General features: G+C 45.9%; 1 protein-coding gene across 2 annotated transcripts in view; it reads left to right on the top strand.

Moving 5' to 3' along the window:
* Positions 1-27,745, top strand: part of LOC138569274 (multidrug resistance-associated protein 1-like) — a 1,459,677-nt gene that overhangs the window by 664,613 nt on the left and 767,319 nt on the right. For both annotated transcript variants that reach the window (XM_069647112.1, XM_069647111.1), the window contains exon 13: positions 15,973-16,119. In XM_069647112.1, coding sequence (XP_069503213.1) covers positions 15,973-16,119 — 147 coding nt within the window. The remainder of the gene's footprint in view (positions 1-15,972; positions 16,120-27,745) is intronic.

Raw genomic sequence — 27,745 nt, 5'->3', positions numbered from 1 at the left:
CGTTTATTGATCGAAGATACGTGTGCCAACGATGACTGCAGAGCTGTGGACAGGATTATTGAAGAGTCAATGGTAGTAGGAGGACAGTCTGAAGTCCCAGAAGTCGGCAGACACACTTGTGGTTCAGAAATGGAAAGCCCCTTTAAGGCAGTTGACCCCTTGGCACCAGTAACCAAAGTCTGAGCTGTACCCCTGCCGTCCCTCTCCTTAGTGGATGACACAGAGTCTCTTCCTTTGTAGAAGTCAAAATCAACCAGAGGTATCACCATAGTAAAGTCTCTGTTAATCAGGATTTCGTCAATTGACCATTCCTCTGTCTTAGCTTCTGAAAGTGGCTGATTAACAATCAACAGTTCAGGGATCGCCTGCCGGGTTTTTGGTTCAGTATTCTGTGGAATGAGTCCATCAAAACATGAATTCTGCACTGTCTTTGACTGCTCGTAGTGACCGAAATTGGCAGAAGGAAGAGCGAACACAGAGGCAGCATCGTTTTCCACATCAGCTTGAATGTCTACTTCAGTCTCAGCAGCTAGATCAAGGGCAGAACCTAAGCCTACAGTTGTGACAGATTCTGTGTATGCCACCATTGTGGATTGTGTTTGGAAATCAGAAGCATGTATGTGTTCAAGCTCAGAGTTATGACAAACTGCTACACAGGAAGCTTCAGGTAAAGGAGTGGCTTGTGAATCTTCAACTAACAGCAATTCCTGACAAACGGTAGGACAGTTGTCAGAACCTGTGCCCTGAATAAGCGCTGTGCTTGAAAAAAGACTTTCACTCCCAATAGATCTTACATATTGACAAGTATCATGATTTACGAAAGTCTCCGCACTCAGGGACTGAACAGTATTCACTTCATCAACGGATAAAGTTGGAGGTGTATTCAGAAAAGACTGTAACATCTTATTCTCCTCTTTTAAGGAAATGTATTCTTGTTTTAACTCCTCAAATTCTGTTTTTAGCATGTCCCGCATTAACTGTACATCCCTATCAGTAGGCACAGGGGAAGGCATGGTGGCATCAGGGCTGGATCCAGCACTAGCCATCTGGAAGTGCATTGATTGTATATTGTCATCTACTGCTTGCAGGTCTTGTGATCTATACTCTCTCTTACCGACGTGGTCTGTGTTTCTTTTAAGAAGACTATTGGCATCAGACCCCTTGGCATTAGTGACCACAGTAAGAATCTGTGCAGAGGAGTAAGCTGTAGACTGAGGGCAGAAAACAGAAGATATGCAAGGAACCCCTCCATTCTTCATGCTTGAATCATGAAACTGTTCAATCTGAGGTAAAGCACAACCGGAGTCATGGGGTTCAATAACAGAGGTACTTGTGTGTATAAATTCTTGCAGTGTGTTGTTTTCCACTGCTAAGGCTTGTGCGGACATAGACTCTGGATCAGAATTAAAGACAGAGCTAGGATCAGGCAATGTACGATGGGCCACCCAGTGGGTAAAATACTTTGCACGTAAATACCCATTCGTGTCAAGGAGTTCATTTAAGTCAGGAGCAGAGATTCGATTTTCACGGGTAATTGTAAGGGAAGCTTTCTGTATAAGCTTGTTAGAGGCCTTGCTGCCTTTCCTTCGTAATCTGGCCATGTTCAAACGGGAACAACGGCTGGTCATTCTGTCAGGAAAGGAAGAAGGCGATGGATATGGCAGGGGAAATGTGCACAAAATACACAGTAAACAACCTTGAATATAACAACGTGCATTCAATACCCAAGACTCGTGTATACCACTTTAAGAAAAGGAATGTAGGGTAAGCACTTAGAACCTCCTTATGACTGAAAGGAAAGTCGGCAAACTCCTTACCCACTATGCTATTACAGATACTGACAGCGCTAAGCCCACGTAGAGGGCAAGCAGGGACAGAATCTGTAAGCTGACACTCTAGACGGTACTGGATAAGGAATTTGGAAACAGTACTCACAAGGACCGGAATGACCACATGAATGCCAGTACTCACGAAGACCGGAAAGACCACTTGGATGTCCGTATTCACGAGGACCGGAAAGACCACTCAGAAGTCAGTACTAACCCACAACCCTGTAAATCAAACAAGAACCCAGAAGGCAGTAAAGGCAAAGAGTGAGGATGACTAAATACCTAAACCCAAGTCAAGAGGCAAGAAGGAATAGTACAGTGTGGAAAACAAAAGATAATCACACAGGGGCTAGTTACAACAGCTTCCCATACCTAATAATAAAATAGGAAATAAATGTAAAAGTGTAAAGGAAAACATGGCATGGATCCCAATAGAAGGCAAGGATCAGGAGCAGTGAAAAACGATTTCAAAAAGGGAAACTTTCCCACCCATCCAAGGTGAAAAGGCAGGAAACTAAACCTGTAAAGGAAAGATTAATGCAACAAGTCTTTCAGTAGCAAAGGGCAATTTCTAGGAAACAGTGAACACAGGCAATTGGGCTACAGCAAAAGGAAAGCTCAGAGAAAGGCTGCCTGCAGACAGAGAAAGGGAGAAAGGGATTTCCAAAAGGCAGAAATCAATTAGGCATACAAATACGAATTCCAGGACAAGGAACAAGAAACACTAACTAGAACTGGGCACAAAAACTAGGAACCAGGAACAAGGGACCAGTCACGACAGGAACGCTGCAACAATGACCAGCGCTGGACTGAAGCAGACTGAGGCTTTTAAAGCTGCTTAACGAGCACACCCCTCAGGCGTGTCGCCTGCTGCACCTGCAGCCACAGGTGTTGCCTATCCTCCACCCAGCCTTGTCCTGCAAGGGAGGAGGTGAGGCAGTGAGCCAGGCATTCTGGGAAGCATAGTCATTTGATTATAGTAGCAGTAGCATGCTGGCTGCCAAAAACCTGGAATGGATCCGGAAGGGAAGTAATTAGGGAAATAAGGTTTTAGCGCTCCCAATTCATCAGGACACTGTAGCATAAGGTTCGGAGGAAATGTCCAGTAGGGAAGAAGCCCCAAAACATGCCCCCAAGTGGCGGGAACGGGAGCGAAGGGAGCGAGCCGTGACACTTATCCAGTGAAGAAACTGGTTACAGCACCCTGCCCCGAGGCAGATGGAGAGCTCGGCATTCACTTACCTAAGGTGAGAGCGTTAACCTTTGGGGGTCTACAGGAGAGGAGAAGAGGAAAGAGATAGGGACACCCCAATAACCCCAGTTCATTAACCCCATATTTTCTATCTGCAGACATCTTACTCTACACGTCAGGCATACAGTGCACAGAGGTCCAGCCCAAAGAGCCAACCGGGTGCTACACATCACCTTTGAAGATACGGTAGTCGCCCAGTCAAGACCGGCGCCTCTGCGAGAATCAGGTGAGCGTTACAGTAACTCAGTAAGCTTCTTCTCGCAGCCCGCGGGTTGTCCGACCCCACTCTCTAATTCCTCCATCTGAACCTCTGGTCTAGATATGGTGCGTAGCAGTTCCCTCCGTACCCTCCCATTTTGCCTATTGCCTCCCCCCTCATCACCACCTTTAAAAATATTCAGAGTTCCTGCGCTATCCACACTCCCTGCGTTATGTGTAAAGAATGCCTCTATTTGTTCACCCATATGCACCCTAAACTGTTCGTCGAGTAGTGCATTGGCTCTCAATCTCCAAGTTGGGATTGGGAGTTTACTAGCAGCTCTCTGCCACGTCACAATCGGTGGTGCATGGTCTGAGAGGACTCTTGCCCTATATTCAGCTGCAACAAATGTGTCTAAAGTTTCAGTGTCCGTGAGCACATAATCGATGAGCGTGTGCACCCCATGCACACTTGAATAATAAGAGTAGCCTAGCCGAACCCCATGCAGCTGCCTCTAGACGTCGCACAGTCCCAACTCCTGAAGTAAGGTCCCCAGCGCTCTAGCCGATGGCACCGTCTTCCTGTACCTATTGTCTGACCTATATAGCACCAAATCCAGGGTACGATTAAAATTTCCTCCCCACAGCCACAAGGCTCCTCTGTATGGTACCAGTCGGGGTTCCAGTGAGCTAAAAAGGTGGTGGCATCATGATTGGGGGTGTACATGTTTATTATGCAGATATCTCTATGTTCCAGGAACCCTATACCATAGTCATCCTGCCCCCGTTGTCACTCTTACACTCCAAGGGCTTAAAAGGTACCGAGGGTGCCACCCATACGAGGGTGCACCTGGCATATGCCAAATACAGCGATCCATGTACTTGTCCCCCCCCTCACACTTCTTAGTAATCATGGTCAGTTTGGCAGCGGTAAGGTGCATCTCCTGTAGGAAGGCCACATTCAATCCTTTGATTATCAGGTATGTGTGCACCCTGGTCTGCTTGATAAAGCTATTGAGCCCCCTGACGTTCCAGGATATGGCCTCAATGTCACTCAACCCAGTTGTGTTGTGCCTTCCCTTCCCGGGTGTCCCACTCTTCCCTCCTCTGTACCCCCGCAGCTAATCAAAGCTGTCAGTCGGCCCCTGTCCCGCTCTGAGGTTGCCTTCATTTCACTGCCCAATCCCCCTTCAGGCATCATCCAAGGTGCACCTCCACATCTATGTACTCCACCCAGCTGCACCGCTGGGCTGGTCATAGGACTATTAAACATGCAATTCCACCCTATTCCACCCTAAAGTAAACTTTTGCCAAACCCCCAACAAATACCCAATAGCTCCTGGCTTGTTCAGGCTCAGCCCCTTCTAGCGGTTTACTGGTACTTCTCCGCACCAACCGGCTTTGCGTGCACCAGCAGGATGCCTCTGACTGCCAGCGCCCCAAAAAATGAAATAAGAAGGTCTCTAGAGGGGGTATGAAATGCCAGTTGTCCGCTCGTGCCGCGGTCCTTAAGTCAGCCTTTCACCCTCCTAGTGAGGTGCGCTACCTCCCGCCTTATTCACATCTCATGTCACCCCAATGCGTATTCCCTTTTGGCCAAGTGCACCTGCTCCATCACGGCTCTTCAGAGGGCTGCCTCTGGCCTCCTCAGGAGAGGGGCCACCCCTATCGTATCCATCCATGCATGCACTCTTTCTGTGCTCTCAAAGAAGTGTGAAGTGCCATTGTGGAGTACTGTTAGCTTTCCAGGGTATAGCAGCATGTATTTCAAACCTGTCTGCTGCAGTCTTTCTTTTGGAGGGCCAAAAGCTGCCCTCTGACTCTGCACCTTCAAAGTATAGTCTGGGTACACTGTTATTTTAGCGGACCCTCACTCAATGATTCAACCTTGTCTAGAGAACGCCAGAATTGTTTCTCTGTCTATAGTTCAGAAGCTTCCCGATCAGGAGTCTCGGAGGTGCCCTCGGCGGGGGTCTTCTGGCCCAGGACCTATGGCCGCATTCCACCGTGAAGCTCCACCCAACTTGCTGCAGCAGCATGTTGTCCACATATGTCATGGGGTCCTTTCCCTCTGACCCCTCTGCCCGTCCTACTATCCGTATGTTATTCCATGGTGCTCGTCCCTCAGCGTCCTCAGCTGTGCTCTCGAGCGGAGCCACCTTCAGTTTTAGCTCCTGCACCTCCGACAGTGCTCCCGCTATATTCTGCTTATTTTCGTCCGCTTGTGCCTCCACCAACTGTATTGTCTCCACCAACGCCCTGACGTCCAGCCGTACCAGCCCAACATCAATTCTAATCTCATCTATCCCCATCTCCATGGTGGTTTGGAGCGTTGCAATAGCTTTCAAACTGTGTTTTTCCTCTGCCTTTTCCTCTATCTGCGTGGTCCTGCCTTCTTTAGGGGTCTCGCTGCCCCCTCCCCTTTACACACAAAGACCTCCATTATGGTTTGCCTACCACCCCTGCAAAATGGTTAATATGCTTGCCAGTCCGGGCTTGACCTGTGAGGTCCTCTGACACTCAGTTCCCATCCAGGGCTCCCGGTATGCTTACCCAGCAAAGTTCTTTTAGGTGTCACAGGTTATCGCAGGCTACTGAGTGCCAAATGGTCTCCTGGGCACCAAGTCTCGCACTTCCCCACCTCCGCTCTTCTATATGCACTGTAGCCCCAGTTCTCTCTCGTCTTGCACCCACCTGAGGGTTCCACAGCTCCAGTGGCCGCTCCTCTGCATCACGGCCGACCGGAACACTGGGCGCCCAGCGCCACTCTCCTCTTGTGACCTAGGGCAGGATAGGCAAAGCCTCCTTCCTCTGTCTTTACAATTGTGCTTAGGCGTCCGAGCTGTCCTCCTTGTCTCCGGCCTCCAGACACAGGGTCCCTTTGTGCTTCTTGGGGCTTCTTAGTGCTGCAATCCTGCCGTTGCTGCTTTTCCTGTGCCTCTCCAGCACTTGCCTCGGCACTGGCAGCTCCCACACTGCTGGCTGCCTGCTCAGGCACCCTCCTTGTTGCAAGTTGGTTGGCTGTAGGGCCTGTCTGGTAGGCGGGAACTAAGAGGCAACAGGGGCCTCCCTGTCAATATCAATATGTCCAAATGGGGCCTCTCCCTGTCTTTCCTCTGCTCTCCCCTGCTGTGCACCGGGTCGTCTGCGCTCTGTGCAGGTAGTCTTCAGCAGCGTGAGGGCCAAGGGGGTGGCCGGGGCCACCCACGCCGCCACCCACAGCAGCCCACTTCAGGCTGCAATGCAGAGCCGTCCTCGTATAGAGGAGACCCTCCAGGGCAGACCGCCGCCCCCAACACCTCCGGTCGATGTGCCTCTGGTGCGCCGGTCTTCACGCTGCCCCAGAAGCAGCCCGTCTCGCCCCCCGTTGATCATCCTTTGGCACTATGGGTTCTCTGCAGCTCATGGGGTCGTTGTCCCGCTCGGCGGCAGCTGCTTATTCACGTGCTGTCTTCCAATGCCTTCTGGGCTTCCCTGGCTCTCCCGCAGCACTTCTCCGGGTCACCACTGTGGTCCCCCGCTGTTCCCAGTGCAGCTTGGCGCCATGCTCCAGGACCTCACTCACGCTCCGTCAGATGACAGCCACCATACTGGTGGATCCCAGAGGCTCACTTCAAACTGTTTACCTGGCCACCTCAGCCCTCACGCCCAACACTTGTGGGCACCTCCTGCTCCAGACATGTTCCAGTTCGGGAATCTTTCAGCAAAGTGTATACTGATGCAGTTTTACAGGCATATCAATGACAGATCCGGCAGGAGCACAGGAAGTCTGCTGCTCACCGCATGGCTGCTGGCCATGCCCCAGATCTGTCAGCCACAGTTCCAACAATAACACAAGTTTGTCTTCTGATGAATTAAAGGCTTTCCACTTTCTCAGAATAGTATCACTGTTTTTCTCAACCACAATGCCCTTTTACCACTTCCAGTTATTCAAGAAGACTTGACACAGTACAAAAAGCATACAACTTCTAGGATGTTGATGGAACAAAAGTCTTGGTTAACAGTAATCAGTCATCTGTTCAAGTTAGAATTCACAATCAGTATGCTTGTCAGGATGACTTCTCAGTTCTGCTGCTTCTACTTAAACAACTCTGCTTCTACCACAGTTTACCATGCGGACACTCTCCTTGTTCCCATAGCATTCCACTTCATTGGGATAACTGAATTCTGGCATCCACTGACAACCCAAATATACCACCACAGCTTCAGCACTTTATATTGCAAAGACAGGTTAAGACAGGATTCACTGTAAGGCACTGCAACACCTTACACTAGACAGGGCAGTCTTCCTGTGAACATCTCTTCAAAAGGGCCAGCCTCATTGCCTCTCAGGTCTTTCTACAGCCATGTCAACTTCAGCAGCAAGGTTTCCCTTCCCAACGTTTGCCTTCACCTCTTTGCCAATGTCAGCCACACAATGACCCAGAAGCCTTGGTGCCACTCTCTTGACTTCAGGTAATGCTTGCACACTTGTATCTTAGGCAAGTCGGATCTTCTATTGGGCTCACAGTAATTATTAGAACAGTTTCTGGCTTTGAGAAAGGCTGTTTCACTCTCAATAGACGATTACTCTTGGCTTGGGCAATGCTCGCACTCTCTGCGACTGCTGGGATAAAATTAAAGACTATTTTAGGAACAATGATTGTGTGTTTCAATAAAGATGTAATGTTCGCTCTTTACTTTGAAAACAAAATTAGGTACATGCGACCATGTCGTCATGACGTTTAAAGACTTTAATGATATGATAATACCCAGAGGTTTCTAAGCACAGACCCGGGGATCGAACCTGTGTTGCTCCGTGTCGTCTTGCTTCCAAGGCAAGCACATTGCCGCTGAGCTATCCTCCAGAGACTTAAGTGTTCAACAATGGTGTTCCACAATGTGCTTTCTGCTTAACAAGAGACACGCGACCAGTTAAGTTCACTCTTCATTTGGGAAACAAAATTAGATACATGCGACCACTCCTTCATAAGTTTAAGGGCTATAAGTGTTTAACAATGGTGTTTCAGTAGCATTCAGCTTCTATGCGAGTAAAATAAACCTTTGCATTCACACGCGAGTGCTACTTTCATTGTTCCCTTGTTATTGAATGCATCGAAAAACTTCAGCTCCATTCAGCTTCTACACGAGTGAAGACAAGACTGGATACTGTTGCCAGTAGTGCACGCGCAAGGAATCCGAATACCAGGTTTGACTCACCGGCTTCTGTGGTCCTTGTCCTGTGGGTTGCTCGACTTCCATGACTTCGGGCACAGCATCTACTGCTTCTGGATTCACAGGGAACCACACCCTTCCTCTGCCCAGGCGTCTCTGGTCCAGCCACTCGATCAATGAGCCCCTCTCGCTCCTGAGACTCCCCCACAGCTCCTTGCTTCGGTCTCCGACACGTTTCCTTCCCTGCAACCACAGCAATCAGGCTCACATGGGGAAAGACAGCCTCTCTGTATGTCGTCCGCTGCTCAACCTCTGCACTTCCAAGTTTAGGGCAACAGGACCCACTCAGAACAAGCAGGTACAAACTGCTGTATCCATGTTCCTTGTCCCTCTGGTTCTCACACTTCTTCTTGGTTTTCCAGCTCTATTCCTTCTTCTTTCTGCTTCTACTGCTACAGCACGCACTTCAGTCACAGTTCCAGCTCCCTCCTCTCCTTTCTATTGCCTGTGCCTGAGGGGGCCTTTTATGCCTCCCAGGTTCCTTCAGGTGTGGGATGTTATGCCTAATTCCCTGACTGCTACTACAACATGCCTCTTCAGCCCTCTTCCTCGTCCATTACAAAGTCAGTTCTTTTAAGTACTGCTGTTTTGCAAACAGCCATCAGAAGTGGGCTTTAAGGGAAAAGTTAAACAGGGGCTTTTCCCAGTCTTTCTGGCCTGGTCCCCCACCCCATGGTATCCTCCCACAGTACACCACCCCCAGGGTCAGGGTCAGGAAGTATCTGCCTTTTCCTGGCCACATGAGAAATGTCCCAGGCCAAGTTTCTGGGAGGAATCATTACTGATTCATCACACTATGCACCTGCGAAACCTGGGCCTTCTCTGACTAGATAAAGCATCACATTAACGTGTGTCCAATACAATCCAGAACATCAGCAGTGGTCTCTGGAGAAATCGGAGTCACTGGGTAAATTAACATACCTCTCCTTTTCCCCCTACCCTCAATAGGGTTGCATTTGCATACAATCCTGTCCCTATCTCTCTCTGTCTTGACTTCAGGATAGGTTCTGATCTGGTCAAGGATCCCCTCCTAGCCCTGTTCTAGAGGAGTGAGATTAAGTCAGTTTCTTACCTGAACTTTCCTTATCTTTTTTGAACTTTGAGTATTAACCACTTGCATTGGTGAATCACATAGTAAATCTTCCTGAAAAGTATCACTTTTGAACTGATGACTTTAGGGCACAAGGCCCCAAACCATCTCACGGATAGATGTAAAGTGCTAGGGAATTGTTTTAGTGTTGCTCTAAAGTGTTCCTACTGTATTTTATGCATCTCACTTCTTACCTGTTTTGCACTGGTTTTGAACCGTATGCTTTTCTATCTTCTTCTAAGGGTGACTGTTTGTATGTATTTTATAGTACATGTACGACAATGTACAGTAATGTAGGACAATATTTGCTTGAGGGTTTCATTGCTTATTATGTATATTAAAGGCCCAATAAATCATTAAAATGTTTGTAATTACCTGTCTCACTGGAATTATTGTATTGCTCGGTGTGGACTCATTGTAGCGCTGCTGTAGAGTCTAAGCGTTGCCGTTCTGCGATCTGCCTTGATTAGGATTAGCTAGATTTCAGTGCCTTTCCTGGTGTCAATCCTGAGGAAACGATTCAAACCAGAATATCTGCCACCATGTGTGTGGATGACCAAAGAACTAGTTTGCAATCCCCGATTGATCAATCAAGACAACAGGAATGGCTGTTAAAAGGTGACCAGTACACCATCAAAGACAATCTACCATATTTCCAAGGACGATTATATATCCAAGACCAAGAACTGCAAAAGCGAATCATCACAAATTACCACGATTCATTAGTGGAAGGACACCCAGGAATAGCCAAAACTGAGGCTAAGGTAAAACAAAACTACTGGTGGCCAACCTGGTGAAAAGACATCGCCCAATTTATTGAAACCTGCGGTGTCTGTGCACAACACAAGTCTCAGAAACAGAACCCTGCTGGCTTACTACATCCCCTAACAGTACCGCCAGCACCTTGGCATACCCTGTCGATGGACTTCATCACAGATCTTCCATCCTGCAATGGATACAACATTAGTCGTTGTGGATTTATTCTCCAAAATGGCCCATTTCATCCCTCTGAAGGGACTCCCAACTGTGTCAACTCTCGCTTCTGTGTTCCTAGAGCAAATTGTTCGATTGCATGGATTTCCATCAATATTAGTATCTGATTGCGGAACTCAATTTGTTTCTGCCTTTTGTAGAAAGTGTTGTACGATTGCCAAAATCGATCTCTGGTTGTCCACAAGACATCACCCTCAAACTGATGGGCAAACTGAACGAACCAACCAAACTTTAGAGCAATATCTCAGGTGTATGTTGCAACAGTCTGAGGATTCTTGGAAAAATATACTCTGGATAGCTGAGTATGCATACAACAATTCAGTTCACACAAGCACAGAGCAAACTCCATTCTACTCTGTGCACGGAAGACATCCGAGGACATCAGTATTTGATCCACCCGATACCCTGGAAATGCCAGCCATAAAAAACTTGCATAAAACCATCACTCAGGTTCGTAAGGAGGCGACAGAGCATCTGACCAAGGCTAAGGAAAGACAAAAACTGTTTGCTGATCGACATCGGAAGGAAGCTCCCGCCTACCAGATTGGAGAAAAGGTGTGTTTAGCATCCAAATATATTCCCCTGAAGGGGCTAAGAGCTTTCCGCCCAAGATATCTCGGCCCCTATACTATAAAGTCCATAATCCTGTCGCCATGAAATTGGAGTTACCATCTCACATGAAAATTCACCCCGTATTTCATGTCTCGCTCCTCAAACCAATGAAATCCAATACACAGCTTAGTTCTCCGCAGAGCCCGAAGTAATAGATGGAGAACCAGAATATGAAGTCAAATCCATCCTGGACTCCAAGGTGGTTCAATCAAAATTGTATTACCTAATTGACTGGAAAGGTTACGGACCTCAACACCGAACTTGGGAACCCAGTGAACACGTCCATGCTTCGCGTTTATTCAGACAGTTCCATCGCAATAATCCCACCAAACCAGGACCGGCAGGAGAACCACCCTTCAGAGGGGCCTTGAGGGGGAGTGCTGTCATGGTCATGAAGTCAGGGGCACAGGCGTGCAGGGGTCCCATGCACAGGAGACCTGGGTGGACACTGTCCTGGCGCCTTTGGCGCCAGGCTCATGAACAAAAGTAAACAAGAACATCCATTTAACACCAAAAAGCTTTTATTATGGACATAGCACTTCAGGTGCATTAACCTTGAACATTCCATCCATTAAGCAGGATGCATTAACCTTGAACATTCCATCCATTAAGCAGCCCCAAGTGTATTCTTGGGTGTGGCTGCTAATGGATTGCCTTTGCACGTGCTCACTCTCTAAGAGTGGCAGGTGTGGCTGTTAAGCCTTCCCTAATGGGCGTGCCCACAATCTCAGCTATATAAGCTGCACCGATCCTCAAGACAGACGATTTGCGTTATTCTGCACTTGCAAGCAGCGTAACACTCACCGTCGCCTGAGGTCAGACTTACCTTTGAAGATCCTGCTTCCTGGACATCCTGCTTCCTGCCAGCATACTTACCAACTGGGGGAAGCAGTTCTTACCTGTACATCTCTTCGGCGAACCAAGTATTCATCTTTACACTTTCCGGAACGCCGAAATCTTCATCTTGGCACCACAGCACGACATGCTCCATCGTCGACAGCAGCGCCTGCAAGGAAAAACAGAAGACAAGGTAGACATAGAAAAAACAGTCCGTTTAAGGTTGAGCTTCGCCATGCTTCGCGCTTTTCCTTAAACCATCACTTACCTGCTGTCGAACATTGCGGTAGCATCCATCTTCCATCCGGCCGCATCTCGCGTCTCACAGCTGCATAGAGACCGCATTTCCATCTAAGGGAAGAAAACAGAAGAGAGACATTATTGCGGGCATAAATAGGAGCAACATATAAAGACATTAAACAGAACAAACAGCATCACAAGAGCTCAAGAAAGACTTACCAATCATAAGGAGAAGCATAGTCGCAGCTGGACTGGACTAATCCTTATCAGGGATCAGTGAAGGAACTAGATCCCTTTCGATGCGCCACTGCCAGAAGTAGCAGGACGGAGAGCTTATCTTCCATAATTCACAGGTGAGCTTTATGGCCAGCGTATGCTCACAGAAACCATACTGTGGGGTAAAGGATTCGAGAGGTACAACAATCACAGACTGGCGCACTCACACACTCTTATCTCCATGCACGAGCAGCATCACCACGTACCACCGCTCACAGCTTTTCTACTGAGGGAGAGGCCTGAAGGGGGTGATACAAGTTCACGGAGGGCTGCAACTGTGCCCCAACGCCTCCGCAGAGACCATGTGAGCATAACACCTGGTCGGTTGTAGGCTGGCTTCCCAAAATGCATCCCCGGAGTTGATTTTGGAAATCCACCCTAGCAGCAGTATACAGTGTGGGGCAGTGTGCGCATGGTGCATTGTCTGCAGATTTGAAGAGGAAGTGTGTATGGGGGACAGAGTTAGTATGTAGGGGGAGCCTACGTGTGGGCAATGTGTGCGTGCATGTGTGATATGAAGTCTGCATGGGGCAATGTATGTTGGGCAGTGTTTTTGGCAGGGCAGTGTGTGGCTGTGTTGGAAGGCAGAGTTATGTTATGTTAATGTGATTTATACCTTGCACCCCTGCCATTTTCCTGATCACAAGGCACTTAGGCAGATGTAAAAATAAAAAGGGAATGGATGGGTTTGTGAGTGGAAGGAACGCAATAGTGCTTTGCTGTTAGTAGTTTCAGTTTGTGTGTGGTGGGTTTGCTTTTAGGTGGTCTGCTGTTGATCGTTCAGGCGCTTGAGTCCATATGCAAGGTCTTATGTGCCTGTGCTGTACTTTGCATTGATCATGTTACGATGTCTAAGTTACTGGCAGAGGTTTGGAGTTTTGCTCTTTAGTGTTCTTGTGGGTGTTTGTGGTAGCCATATGTGGTTGTTGTATTTGGCTGGTGTGTGGTGTGTCTGTAAGAGTATGGAGCATTTTAGTTAAGTAAGTGGGAAGAATATGCTGGTCCATGTGCCATTGTTGCATCAATTGTTCAGTGTTTAGACTGAAATCCATTGTGCAGTGGATGACAATGTTAGGTCTCTCTTTCCCTAGTAGACCAATCTGTTTAGTCTGCTTGATCTTGGAATCCTGAGCGGGATCCAGTACTTCGATATCTTTCTGTTTGTATGGAAACTGCACACTTCGCTTAGACCATGGTTTAGCGTTTTAGGTCAGGAAATCAGAGCCATGTTTTTATTGTTTTCCATTGCTAGTGTGTGTGAGTGGGGAGTGTGTCGGGGCAGTGTGTGGAGGTCTGTGTGTGTGAGCAGAGTGTCCATGCGTGGTTACTTTGTGTGTTTGTGGGTACTGTGTGCATTGTGGGGCAGTGTACATGGGGGCAATGTGCTTGAAGGGTGGGAGGATATGTTTAGTGGGGCAGTGTGTGGGGTCATTATATGTGGTGCAGTTTGTTTTTTCAGAGGGTCAGTGTGTTGAATCAGCATTGGTTGTGTTAGTAGGCAGTGTGTGTGTGTGCATGTGGGGGCAGTCAATGTGAGTGGTGTCAGTGTGTAACAGGGCAGTGTGTGTGTGGGGCAGTGGATGTGTGGAGGAAGCTGTTTGTGTCAATTGAGGTGTGGATAGTGTATATTGGGGTAGTGTTTTTGGTGGGGCAGTGTGGGGCTGTGAGTGGGGTCAGGGGTATGTCATGTTATGTTAATGTGATTTATACCATACACCCATCATGGTTTCCAGTCGTTCAGACCCATCTGAAAAGAAAAATGGAAGGGATTTGTTTGGTAGTGGGAGTTCTTTACTGATTTGTTGGTAGTTTCAGTTCGGAAAAACAGATCACTGTTTGCTGGTTTGCTTCTAGTTGGCATGCGTTGGCGGGCATTTGTGCGCGTGTGTCCATTTGCAAGGTCATATGTGCTTGTGTTGTAGGGTGGATTGATTGCGTTTCAATTGTTTGAGTTATTGTAGGTGGTGTGGAGTTTTTCTCTTTGATGTTAGCGTGGGTGTCATATTTGGTCGGTGTGTGGTGTCTACAGGAATATGGATAGTTTTAGTAGGGTTAGTGTAAAGAAGTGCCTAGTCATTGCACCATTGTTGCATTGATTATTTTATGTTCAGACTGAAATCCATTTTGCGGTGGATAACGATGTTAGGTCCCTCCCTCACTGGTAGGCCAATTCATTTGGTCAGCCTGAACCTGGAATCCGGAGCGGGACTCAGTACTTTGTGGTCTTTCTGTTTGTAATGAAGCTGCACACTACTCTTAGAAAATGGTTTGGCTTTTTAGGTCAGGAAATCCAATATCCATGTTTTTAGTGCTTTCCTTTGTTTTTGTTTGGAGGGTTTTGTGTGTTTACAGAAAGAGTTAGTGTGTGTGGGGGGCGGGGTACAGTGTGCTTTGGTGGGGCTAATGTATATGCGGATAATGTCTGTGAGGGCAGGGAGGACATGATTTGTCGGGCAGGGTCTATGGTTAGTGTTTTTGTGGCAGTGTGTGTGTTTAGGGGATAGTGTGCTGAATCAGAAGTGTTTGTTTTAGTGGCCACTGGGTGCATGTGTGTTTAGGCAGTGGGTGTGTGGAAATGTGTGCATGCAATGTGTGTGGTTACATTGTGCATGTGGGAGGGGAGTGTGAAATGTGGGTGCAGTGTGCGTGTCAGGGCTATCAATGTGAGTGGGGGTCAGTGCGTGTGTGTGAGCAGTTTGTGTCTGCGTCTATGTGGTAGAAATTGAATCAGCTCACAGCTTACTGTATCTCAATCAACATAGTCTTCGGACGTGCTAGTGCTAAAAACAAATCAGTTATGAAAAAAAGGCCCACGCTACCCAGCTAATCAAAATGAAGAAAATAGTCTAAACGTAAAATAAAACAAAATTAACAAATGATTGGACTTCCCCCGCAGGTGCCGGCTTACAGGTAGGGGCTATGATGTGTAGGGATCTTACATGGGGGAGTCAATCACTGACTCCATGTAAGGTCATATTTCATTTTCCTGGTTCCCTAGTGTCAATCATATGTACTATGACAACACTGTAGAAGAGTGCAATAAGCGTTGTTTTCGCTGAGAGGGGCCGGGTTGGGGAGGGAAGTCACATAGATCATAGCATGGCCATGGGTGTTGAAAGGGAAGACAAATAAGCCAACAAAATCTGAATGCTATGTATACCTCCTAACATTCTAGCTCCCCTATTTCTGCTATTCTGATGTCAGTAGCTTCGCTTTATAAGTGGCTAGCGCCACCTAATAACAAAAGCCTATACATTTGACAAAAAGCGTCTATTTATTTTGAAATAACTTTCTTACCTCTTTGCTATATCTTTCACCAGACAAATGTGCTCTTTAACCATTGCTATTTAAGGCAAGCCACTTTCAATAATACACACCAAAGCTGAATACACAACTTTCTAATGTGTTCTCTTTCCTGCTCGTGTTTACAGGTTACGCTCATTATGTTTGCAGTGCATCTGGCCGTGGATCAGGCGAATGTGCTTAATGCCCAGAAAGCCTTTGTTGCCATTCTACTACTCAACATTCTTAGACTGCCTCTACGCACCTTTCCAATGGCCCTCAATTTATCTGCACAGGTAATATGGAAGTTTTTACAAATCTCCATGCTCACTGGGAGCTCTCGATTTCATATGTTATATATCTCCTGCAGAGTACTGTGATTCTAGGGAGGGACTGGGAACAAGGGAGATAGAGCCAGATTCTCAAAAATGAGTGCAATGAAAAAAGCGCAGAGGTGGCACTTTTTAGGTTTGGTTATTAGGTGGTGCTGAAATCGCTACCTTTAAGCCAAAGCTATTGTCATTAAAATAAGAGCTTTAACATAAGAGCTTCAAATATGGGCTTTGAATGAGGGTCTGCAATGCTTTTCAATGGACATGACATTTGAGGAGGGATACACTGTGTATTTGGTGTTTGGTTTTTGAATTCCTCTCATTCCCTGCCTCTAGCAATGCTAATCTCTATGGCTAATCCCACCTACTCCTGTCCATTTTAGAACTCTTTGAGCTCTGAGCTCTCCATGGAGGCAGCCATCTTAGTTGACTGTCTCTAAGTAAGCTCCCGGAAACTAGCCGAAACTAGCAGCCATCTTTGAATGGGAAAGATACCATGCATCTTGCAAATACAATTATACACTGAATCACGTGAGCATAATCTTTTTTTTAAATAGCTAAAGTAATTTGCATTTTGCAAGCTTTTTTTGATTTGTTTTGATTTTTCTGAAAAATGATGAAGCAACATAACATAATATGTTTTCTTGTTTAACATCTGCTCTCACAGATTATTGTGCAACCTAACAAGCAACACAAGTGTTCTGTAATTGTTGAAACCATTATTTTCTCACTTTATAGCCTACGGCTGGCAGTACCCACTGCTCAGACTTGTGGTGTACTACCATACCATTTTTCTAATCAATGAGATGTTTATCCTTCAGTAATTTTACCCTGTCCACTAGATTCACTTGGGGCTTCAAGTATACAACTTCCGCAATAGAATTTATTTCAAGGGTATTTGTAGGTAATCGATTCACGAAAAAACCTGTGTTACCCGCAGTCACCCAATCATTTAAATCACTATGTGTAATGTAATTTGCCGACACATTTTTTTTTATCATCCCATACAAATCAGAACATCGCACTACGTGTGGCATCACACCAGAGTGTGTAGGCGCCATCTTGCATACGTATCAAGCGACAGGGTCTTAGCAACACGCGAGACCCTTTACTTCACTTTTGTCGTGCATCAGGAAACGCAGACCCGATTCTTTTGCCCAAGCTCCTCGCGCATAGCAGGCAAGCCAGTTACTTCATTCCATATCATGGACGACGATGGCACTTGTTTGAAATAGTTAACAGCACAGTTCGTTTTTTCGTCCCTCCTGAGATTAAACAACAATACCAAAGGTATACCAAAGGTGTACCATGGTCATATAACATGGTGTTTCGTTTGCACAGTACATAATAAACTGCATTCCTGGCTCAAGGAAGTTAAATTGTGTTGCCATTGCAGATAGTGTGTTTTCCCAATTTTGCCAAAGTTCTGTCTGCCCAGGGCATATTATTTGATGTGTGCTAAGTCTCCACACTGAGACCAGAAGCGTTTAATATAAGCATAGAAACATCCTGGCGTGAGCTGTCTTTGTAACTCCCTTCCTAAGCACTCCGGGGAGCTATCTTTGGAGCTGTGTTTAATAGCTTTTAAAATATGCAGTTCCTGGAATGCAGAGCAAGGGGTGGTGGGAAGGGACCAGGGAGGCTAGCTGGTTTATTGGAGAGGAGAGGAATTGACGGTGGGGGTATGCGGTTGCGAGAAGAGCAGCTGACCCTCTTGTTAGGTAATAGCACAATTTAAAGGGCCTTTTTTTTCATGCCTGGCATTCAAGTGACACTGATACTGGGTAAGCACATTGAGCTTGCAGCGTTCAGCACATGGAAAAGCGGGGGGTGGGGGCGGGCGAGGAAGTCTATTTAATAACTTGGAGTATTTCTAGCTGCACACTTTTGCAGCAGTAAACGTGTGTGTGCGAGAGAGCAGTGCGCGTATTTCATTCTACATGTAAAAGAAACACATGCAGAGGCGTGCGGTCATGTAGGTCTGTCATCCTACACATTGAAGTCCAACATGGTCAGATCCTGGGAGCACAGTATGAGTATTTGTAATCAAAACATAATTATGTCACGGAATCACTTACTTCAGAAAGCTTGAATACAAGTAAACAATTTGTACAGCATGTAAAGGAAGCCAGAGAGTTCGACAATCGCGTCAAACATAGACTCTGGAAAAAAAGGAGCAAGGACCAGTTAAGAAATCTGGAACCATATGCAACCATGTGCATAGTATCAAAGGACGAACGCACGGATTTGGTGAACACCACGACCAAACAAGATAGCCAGTTTTAACACAAGCAACAACTCGATCCCTGACCTGATACCGGGTACAGACATGAGACTCCGTACCGCATCCAGGTACCAGAAAGCACCCCTGACATTTGGAGAAGGAGTTTCCATGGTTGAAACAAGACTGAATCAGAAGAGAAGGTTGGACCTGTCAGGAATGACTATACCTGGATCTATTGAGTTGAAGATATTGTGTGACTGTTTGGATTACCTAAAAAAATCCAGAGATTGTACACAAAGAAAGCAGGCGACAACAAACCCCGCAAGAAATTCCTGTACTAGATTTTTTAGCAATATAGAAAGGGATGAAACATGTTGGGGGAATGGAGTATGATTGCATGAAAGGGTAAAATAGATTTTTTAGAATGAATGTATAGTGTTGTGTAATTAACCATTATGTACTGTATAGCACAAAGCACTTTATACATTTTTTCGTGTTGTATTGGTGCAATGACTTTACTGTTTGTTCTATTTTAGAGAACATTTATTAAATAAAAAATGATATTTTTATACATTATTAAATTGGTATCTTTCAGGATTATTGAATGAAATGAGAATTAGTTTTATGTAAGGCGTGGCCTTTACTCTTCTGAAACGACTCGACTCAGTAGCATTGTTGTTTAAGTAAGGTTAGTAACCTGCAGAGGGTTTGCCTAAATGGGTCGCTAAATGTTCCCTCTAGTCTCAATTTTTGTTTTAGAGCAGCATTCCTATAGAACATCCAGAAGAAGCAGAAAACAGGACATGTGACCCCACCGGAGGCACGTGAACGCATATGTAAAATGGTGTCAACACCTAAGAACTTGTAAACGCGTCCCCAACACTTGTAACCTCATAAAACATTATTGTAAGTGTCCAAAAACATAATTTCCCTTGAACGTTGGTTGGTTGGAAGTACAAGCTAAATGGGGTTCAGGAGTGCTTCGCCGTTTATGCTTAATGTCGTCGTAGTATTGCATTGACCTCACTGACACAGAGGTGTAGTGCATCGGGAATCAGCCGTCATGCATAGGCTGTTGAGGTGAGCCAATGTCCAGAGCAGGTAACAAATCAAAAATACACTGCATTGAATGGTAACCATTGTTTGAGGTTGCACGAGAACAGGAGAGATGGTGGTTGGATTGACCAGACATGGATCACTCAGGATATGACAAGGTCGCAAGACTTGGTGAACATGCATATAAAGCTCTCCCCAAGACATGACTGGTTGGGAGAATGTTAAAAGTGTGTTAGAAAGGAGCAAGGACATCATCATTCATTCTGTTTTAGTTAATGAGCACTTTAAAACGTGATCCCACTATTCCATAGCATCATAGAAGTGTAGCCACTTTTCAGCCTGAGATGCTTTGAGCAGTGCTTTATTTACAGAAGTGGGCAAGAGGCAGTGGAATCAATGTACTGTCATTTATTTGAACTTTAGCAGTATGTATATTACATAAAGGCACTTGAAACCTATAAATGCAAATAACTTTGGTAAACGGCCAAACTATTGGCATTGCCAATGCATGTTTTCTTTTGTGCTCATTGCTGAAATGTGCAGGGCACCGTATAGCCCCCTTGCATATGTTGGTGTCAGGATGGCACTCCAGAAATAAATGCATGACAGGCTCCCAGCAACCAAATGGTTGCTGGGAGCTCAATTCACCAAGACAGGCAGTTAAAGTGCCGGTCTCCTTGAAATGCTCGCGGAAAAAAAAAAAACATTTCCATCCCTGTTTGGAGGATAAAAATGCAAGTGAAGCCGTTTTAAATATCACACAACAAAGATCAAAGGTTTCTAATTGGATAGCGGAAATGCAACAGTTCTGTACAGTGTTTTAGGAATTACGCAGACTCTTGGCTGGCCCCTCTCTGCCCTCAAAGCCTCCCCCTCAGACACCAAACTCACGCTTGACGTCCTTCAGCGCAGCACGAGCCACCCTGGCCAACACCCCCGACAACAAACCCTCCTATTCTCTCACACACTCCTGTGCTTGTTTATTTTTGGTGACCCATCTGGCATAAATGAGTACGCAAGATAGTTTGAGAGAATTCTGGTTTACAGTGGGATTCGGGAGTAGTGTGTGAGTTCAAGGTATGAAGTTCAGAAGGAGGGAGGTGCTTGATGCATGCCCCTCAAGCACCCCACAAATTGCACTGGCCGTGCTCATCATAGACTAACACCGACATATTGCTCTCCCCTTCTCCTCCATAGTGCACTCCATGCACCTCCTACCTATTCTTCCCAGCCTTCCTCCCCTACCCCCACCCCTGTCCAGGCCCTCTTCATCTCCCCTCCCAAACCCCCATCCCAGACCAACATCCCTCTCATCCTCCCTCCTTCTGAACTTCCCACCTTGCACTCCCACACCCTCCCTGCCCCCACTCCCCATGCTACGTCCGAATCCCGCCGTACACCAGAATTCTCGCAAACTATCTTGCGTACTCATTAACACCAGATCGGTCACCAAAAAGGAACACATCTTTGACCTTATAACCACTGAAAACCTAGACATCCTATTCATCACTGAAACCTCGCTCACTGATTACTTCAATCCCATCGCACACAACGCCTTCCCACCCGGGTACTCCCTGCTCGAACATAACGGCCCAGTAGAGCGAGGGGTCTAGCCATCCTCCACAAACAACACCTCTCAGTAATATCCACCAAGAATGTACCTTGCAGCACTGAATGCGAATCCATTCTCCGAAAGTTCCACCTCAGTCCTTCCTTCTCCCACCTTCTCCTATATAGGTCAACCGGCTATGACCAGAATTTCACTGACTCCCACTGCGACTCCCTCTCAACCATGCTGATGCAGCACCCCTCACTCACTTTGCTAGGATATTTCAACATTTGACTTGATGTTCAAGCCAGCCCCATGACCCACTCCCTCACCGACATCTATAAGCTCTCGACTTAAAACAACTGATTTCCCAGATTGCAAGGCACACCCTCAACGCACTGTTGTGCACATCAGACCTAGTCTCACCACCCCCACCTCACCCACTCATCTAGACTGATCACCATGCTATACTTTTTTCGCTTCCACACCACTCCCGCACCCCACCACTTCCAGCAAACATCTCAACTACTCCCACCACCCTCTCTCTGGAATAAAATCATGAAACCAGACCTGGACAATTCCCTACTACCCACACTTCCTGATCTCTCTCTCACAAGGCAGGACACCCCACCATTGACCTCTTGGACCATTGGCTTTCCAAAGCTACGACACCCCTCACACCAACCCATCTACCCTCACGATCAAGCCAGCACCCAAGGCATTACACCCCTTCCCTCAAAGCTCTCAAAACCCTCAAGCATCGCCAAGAGCGAACTTAGAGGTCCAACTCTACTCCACAAAACAAAACTGTCATTGCAAGACTGAGCAGGGAATACCTGTCAGCAATCAAAAAAGCCAAAAAAACACTTTGGAAACAGAATCTCCAATTTCAACAATCCATGCAGGGAACACCACAAAAGCCTTGGGGATTTCAATTCCCCTAGTTGCCTAACCCCTCCCGCCCTAACACACATGCTCTCTGCGATGAACTATCCAATCACTCTCATAACATTGCGCTTGAAAGACATCACACCATCACTGCATATCTAGCTCTACATAAGAGTCTCCACAATACTGCCCATCATCATCATCTCCCACCTAGACTATGGCAACTCCCTCTATCTCGGCGTCCCAGGATGCCAGCTCATGAAACTCCAAAGTATCCAAAACTCAGCAGCCAGACTGCTCCTTGCTCTCTCGGCAAGACAACATATCACCCCTTCCTATCAAGGTAAGAGCGACCTTCAAAGCCATGTGCATCACACATCGAGCCCTCAACAATACAGGACCAGAGTTCCTACTGAAAATAATCATCCATTACCAACCCCCCAGAAACCTCTGATCGGGCTTGGCTCTCCTACTCGCTATTCCCCCTTATCACTCCACTAGAGTACGTGGCTCGGCCTTCTCTATCCTAGCGCTCACTATCTGGAACCCTCTGCCTCTGCACATCCACCGCACTCAGGAATACCGTTCCTTCTAAAAAGTCCTCAAAACCTTTCTATGTGTTGCATTATCCTGAAACCAGTCCCAAACCTTCTAATTCCTAATCCGAGCATATGAACATTCACCACAATGCAGCGCCGGCTGTTATTGCAGCAGCACGGACCTCACACACTTTCAAACACCAGTCATGACCCTGGTTCCCACAAGCCCCACCAGCTGGGAACTCAGGCCATCATCTCAATTTTCTAACTATGAAATGTCACGGGATTGATTAGTCACTGCACCTGGCATGCATGGGGAAAATGGGCAAATTGCACTCAAAGTGGTTGAGATAGAACAACAGCACCGCTGCACTAGGATAGATTGGGATGTACAGCGGGCCATTGTCATGGGAGGAATTGGCCATGTCTCGCACCAGAAGGCCCTGTGAGGGTTTCTCATGCATTACTCTGGAAGGCAATCGAGAATCTTCCGGAATCACAGTGGAAGAACTCAAGGTAAAGCGGGTATCAAATCTGGATGAACTATAGGGTTGGCCTCCCATGGTAAACATAACTATTTTGAAGGTTTAGTACGCGCACAATATCTAGCAAGATTTGCCAGGCTCTCCACCTGAAAGAGAAAAAGTATAGCACATGCTCCTCTAGTTGCAATGTGTGAAGCATAGACTGTCGCTGTCGCTAACTTTTTTAACGCAGCCGCAAGAATCGACAGAGGAAGCCACTACCTTATCTTGCCCACATACTATAAATCTATACCCTAACTTCTAGGTACGCATAACTCACCACTCCGGTGGACACTGGCCTCAGGCAAGGCTACCCTCACACATTAGAATACAGCAACGACTACCATAAATCTGGTCTTGCTGGTGACATCATTCTTCCGCCTACTTACACCAGACTACGCCTCAACACCTGTGATATCAGTATGCAGTGAAGACCGATGACGAATTCGGGCCCACTGGACACATAGCGAGTCTCTAGCACTCACACCATCTCCTGGCTCCTCTCAGCACACATGCACCTCATTGGGTTTTTTCTACTGGAGCCTGGCCAGCCCTGCTAAGCCTTATTTGGCCACATTCACACATGCATTCTAATCCTTCTCTGTGACTTCCAGCACTCTGGACTTCGTTGCCCGAGGGCGTTCCCACCACCAGCACATTGAGTCTATAATAATGGTAAAAGGCGCTATATAAATGACAACCATAATACAATCCAATTTGATTTGCACATGCTTGCCAATTGGTGACCAATAGAGGGATTTGATCAGTGGGGACCACGTGGAAATATGGGGGTCTTCGTGACTAAAAGAACTGCAGCATGTTGCACCCACCTTAGCTTACTAGAAGTGTCAATGTAAATCATATTACCGAAACCAAGTTGAGAAGATATGAAAACACTCATAACAATTGCCTCATGTGAGAAGAATAGAAGCAACATAGAGGCATTTCTCTGCTTATTACATAATGAAACATTTGGACAATGCCAAACTCATACATATGTACAAACATTTAAAGTACTTCATTCAGATGAAGTTCTCAGCGGGCCAACCTAAGGGCTGTGCCATATTTCCACAGTCCAGCCATTTGCATGTGTTCACGCACAACATACACCTATTAAAAAGAAACCGAGATTATGGAGGATAGAGATCACTAAAGTCTTACCTCAGTGTGAGGCTGCACTGAAATGAGAGGGCAAATCTAAACTTCATTTCTCCAGCCATGAGTGTGGGGGTGGAGACCAGATAACAGCAGAGACCACTGTCTCCTGTTGCTGGTGTAAGCATTAAAGGTATTCAGGAATGCAGCCACCATAAAACATGGTAGCCGTGATAAAGCAAAGTAGTGAAAGATGTTTTCTGCAAAAAATCATTCATCCATTTCCCCTCTTTTTTCAAAAATGTGTTTTTATTGCAATTGGTTTAATCAAACCTTTACAATTTAGAAAAAATATAAAGCCACAGACTCTATTACAATAAACAGAATAAAAAAGAAAAGAAAAACTCCCAAGCAAAAAGAAAACAATTCTTAATACATTCTTAAAACATTAAATCAACATCAGAAAGTATTTTAAAATATATGTGCGAAATAAGAATAGTAACAGTCAGATAATCAAATCCACAATTAATCTAAAACCTTAAAAAGAAGCAACCATACATTCAGTTCATTATCGAACACTTGATTGCACTTCATACATAAATCAAACAATTCTTCACAGCTAACATACTCTTCAGAAATGATAAAAGATTGGGTAGAAAGATCAAGGTATGATGATTAGTCAAAATAGACCACCTATGTAAGCCAAGGCCATTTTCATACCCTAGCCCATCTTAATACTCTTTAGAAAGCCTGAGTGTGCCAGCTCTTCACCTACATTTTGAATGCTGAGGCAACATTTCCATATGGAGTCAATGACTTAGCAATCCCAGTAGACCTTCAATCTGTCTGAGAATACATTCCTTACATCATTCAAGTCCTCTCATTCTAGGATGAGATGTTTCACAGTTTCTTCTTTCACCTCACAAAACCTACATTTAGTATCTTTCGGCATTATTTGTTTCCTTCTGACTAGGACATCTTTTGTCAACAGGATATTCCATCTTAGCCTCAGCAAGATCCCACGATAATATCTATTAGGGAACAAGAGTAGAATTTTGGAGAGGGATCCTCGTTTCTTGTGTTCATGTGCCAAATGGCTCATTGAGCTATATGCATGTAAATGTTTTGTCGTTCGGATCCAATCGTGGACCAACAACCGTTTTTTGGTTAACATAGGGTTGTCAATTAGGGTTATCAGAACAGATCTGAATCGATGTTTAGAAGAATATTTTCACAGTTTTGTTTGAATTGTAGGAAGAATGTATAGCACTCTGTGTTAGACCCTAGCATCGCATATAAGGTATTCAGCATAGCAGCCACAATTTTTGCATAGAGTGTTAACATCCTCCATTGGGTTCAGGCCCAAAGTTATAAATAGCCTAACTGGAACTTAATGGCTGCTAATGGGACAGCGCTAAGAATACCGAGGATCCTTCTCCAGATGCCGTCCTCTTTTTTTATTCATTTGTTTTCCACTGCACAGGGTCCCAGTTCTAAGCTGTATGTAAATTTGGGAACAGGCTTACCCTCAAATAACATTAGTGCTGGTTTTAACAAGCACCTAACACATTTTCGGTCGATTTTCACAATCTGAGATTCCAAGAACTTCACTTTATGCGATAATGTATCCCAAAGGGTTTTAATTCCGTTATGTGACCAAAAATGGAAACTCAGATACGTCAGACTGGTAGAGGTGTACACTGAAGTTCCTTCAATGTGCCACGAGGGGGGCAAGGTCTTGCGTGCCCCTTTGTTGAATGAAACAGTTTTTGTTTTATTTGGGTTAATAATAAGATCATTCTCTTTGGCATATTTGGCAAAAGTGTCTAAGACACGCTGGAGGCCTCCTCTCGTGCAGTCAAACAATAAAAAATCATCAACATATGCCAACCAAATGATCCTATTATTACCAACTCACGGAGATATTAATCCTTCGTTCCTCAAGCACTCTACCACGTCTGACAGGTTTTGGTTATAGATCCAAAGAGCAAGGACGAATCCCTGTCTAACCCCTCGTTTACATTGCACTCTTTCAGACAAGTCCCGTTGCTGACTAAGCCGCACCTGGATTCCACCGTTCTTATACACACCTTCGATAAGTTTCAAGAGTCCCAGAGGTAAACCCCAGACAGCCAATTTGCACCATCATTTATTACGATTAACGCAGTCAAATGCGGCTGAGAGGTCCACTGAGGCCATAAATGTCTGGCCCTTCTTCTTCCATGCATCCTCCTGTAAACATTTAAGGGTGAGACCATTGATGTTAGTTGAATGGGCCCTACGGAACCCCGTCTGGAATGTGCTCAGCGGATGGTATTGCTTTTCCCAATCTAATATGTGCGTTAACGGAAAGGCAGAGAAGATTTTACAATCCGCATCTACCAAAGTGATAGGTCGATAGTTTTTTGGGTCCGACCTACTCCTGCACTTAAAGATTGGTATTACATGCGCATTACTCCATGATAGTGGGGTACTTCCTGTCTTGAGAATGTCTTTAAATTGGTAGAGCAAAAGATTTGCTCAAAGATTAGGGTCAGACTTAAAGGTGTTATTTGTTAGGCCATTCGGGCCAGCCGCACATGATCTTTTAGTTTTTTTTATCAAACCCACTACTGTATTAATATGCAGTGGGGGTTCCCATATCTCAGGTTTTGCTTTTTCCCAGAGAGCTTGCGCCTCCTCCACTTCTATACTTATCTGGGGCGCAAACCTGTTAGCAAAATATTGCAACCATTCTTGCTCCAAGATCGAGTTAATAAGAGAGACAACATAATTGGGATCCTGGCTGTTCACATGGGACCAGAAAGAGCTGACCTAGGCTTTGATTAAGACCTGCAACATTACTTCAGAATCGCGTTGCAATAACTGGTTGTTTATTGCTTTACAAAAGTTTCTAAACTTTTGTTTAATAAGCCTAATGGAGTTTTCATGAGAGATGTCATCCAGATTAGCTTGCTTAATTCGCCGCCAATTTCTTCTCATATTAGATTTTGTCAGAGTGTTATGACTTGAGGTCCACGTCGATTATTATGCCTCCGTCCCCAAGTACCAGTCAGAGATGAGAAAAGTACTCGCTGACCAGTTATTGGGGCCGCAGGAGATAGGCAGGAGCAGGAAGCACCGGGTCCCCGGGTGGCTGAAAAGAAAAGTAAAGTTAGAATGCAAATCTAAGAATACTGCAATGACTAATGATGTAGTGTAAAATAATAAACACCTACCCCAAGGATAACAGGTGCTAGCATGGAACCTAACTGCTCCTGTCTGAAGGGATGGAGGGTGGGATGTTGGTAAAGGGTGGGGGTGAATACTTGAATCTTGAGAGTTCCAAGAATGTCCAGGGCAAACAAATCCAAAGGATAATCCAGGTAGCAGTCCAATTATGCAGTCCAGTGGTCAGCACAGTTCCAGTATACAAGGTTCAGTGGGTAAATCCAAAGCAATCCAGGTAAGCAGAAAACAAGGTCCAAAATACCAAAATCCAACAAGAAAAGGTCCAGATAGCGACTCATCGGCGAAAACAGCTGAGAAGAAATGAGAATACGGACCGACGCTCTTTTTAAGCATCTCTTCCGGGTCATGTGACTGCCCACCTAGTCACGTGACCGATATGTACAAATATTCCTGGTTACGTCACTGCTAATCGGTTCATGTGACCCTCTGCTGTAGAGCGCTGGATTCCTGGGGTGCCTGTGTCGTTGGTGGGCACCCCTGTACG

The sequence above is a fragment of the Ambystoma mexicanum genome, chromosome 2q (genome assembly GCF_040938575.1).
Source record: "Ambystoma mexicanum isolate Mex_15411 chromosome 2q, UKY_AmexF1_1, whole genome shotgun sequence".
NCBI lineage: Eukaryota > Metazoa > Chordata > Amphibia > Caudata > Ambystomatidae > Ambystoma > Ambystoma mexicanum.
The sequence above is the reverse complement of the archived record's forward strand: the minus strand, read 5'-3'. Positions and strand labels throughout refer to the sequence as shown.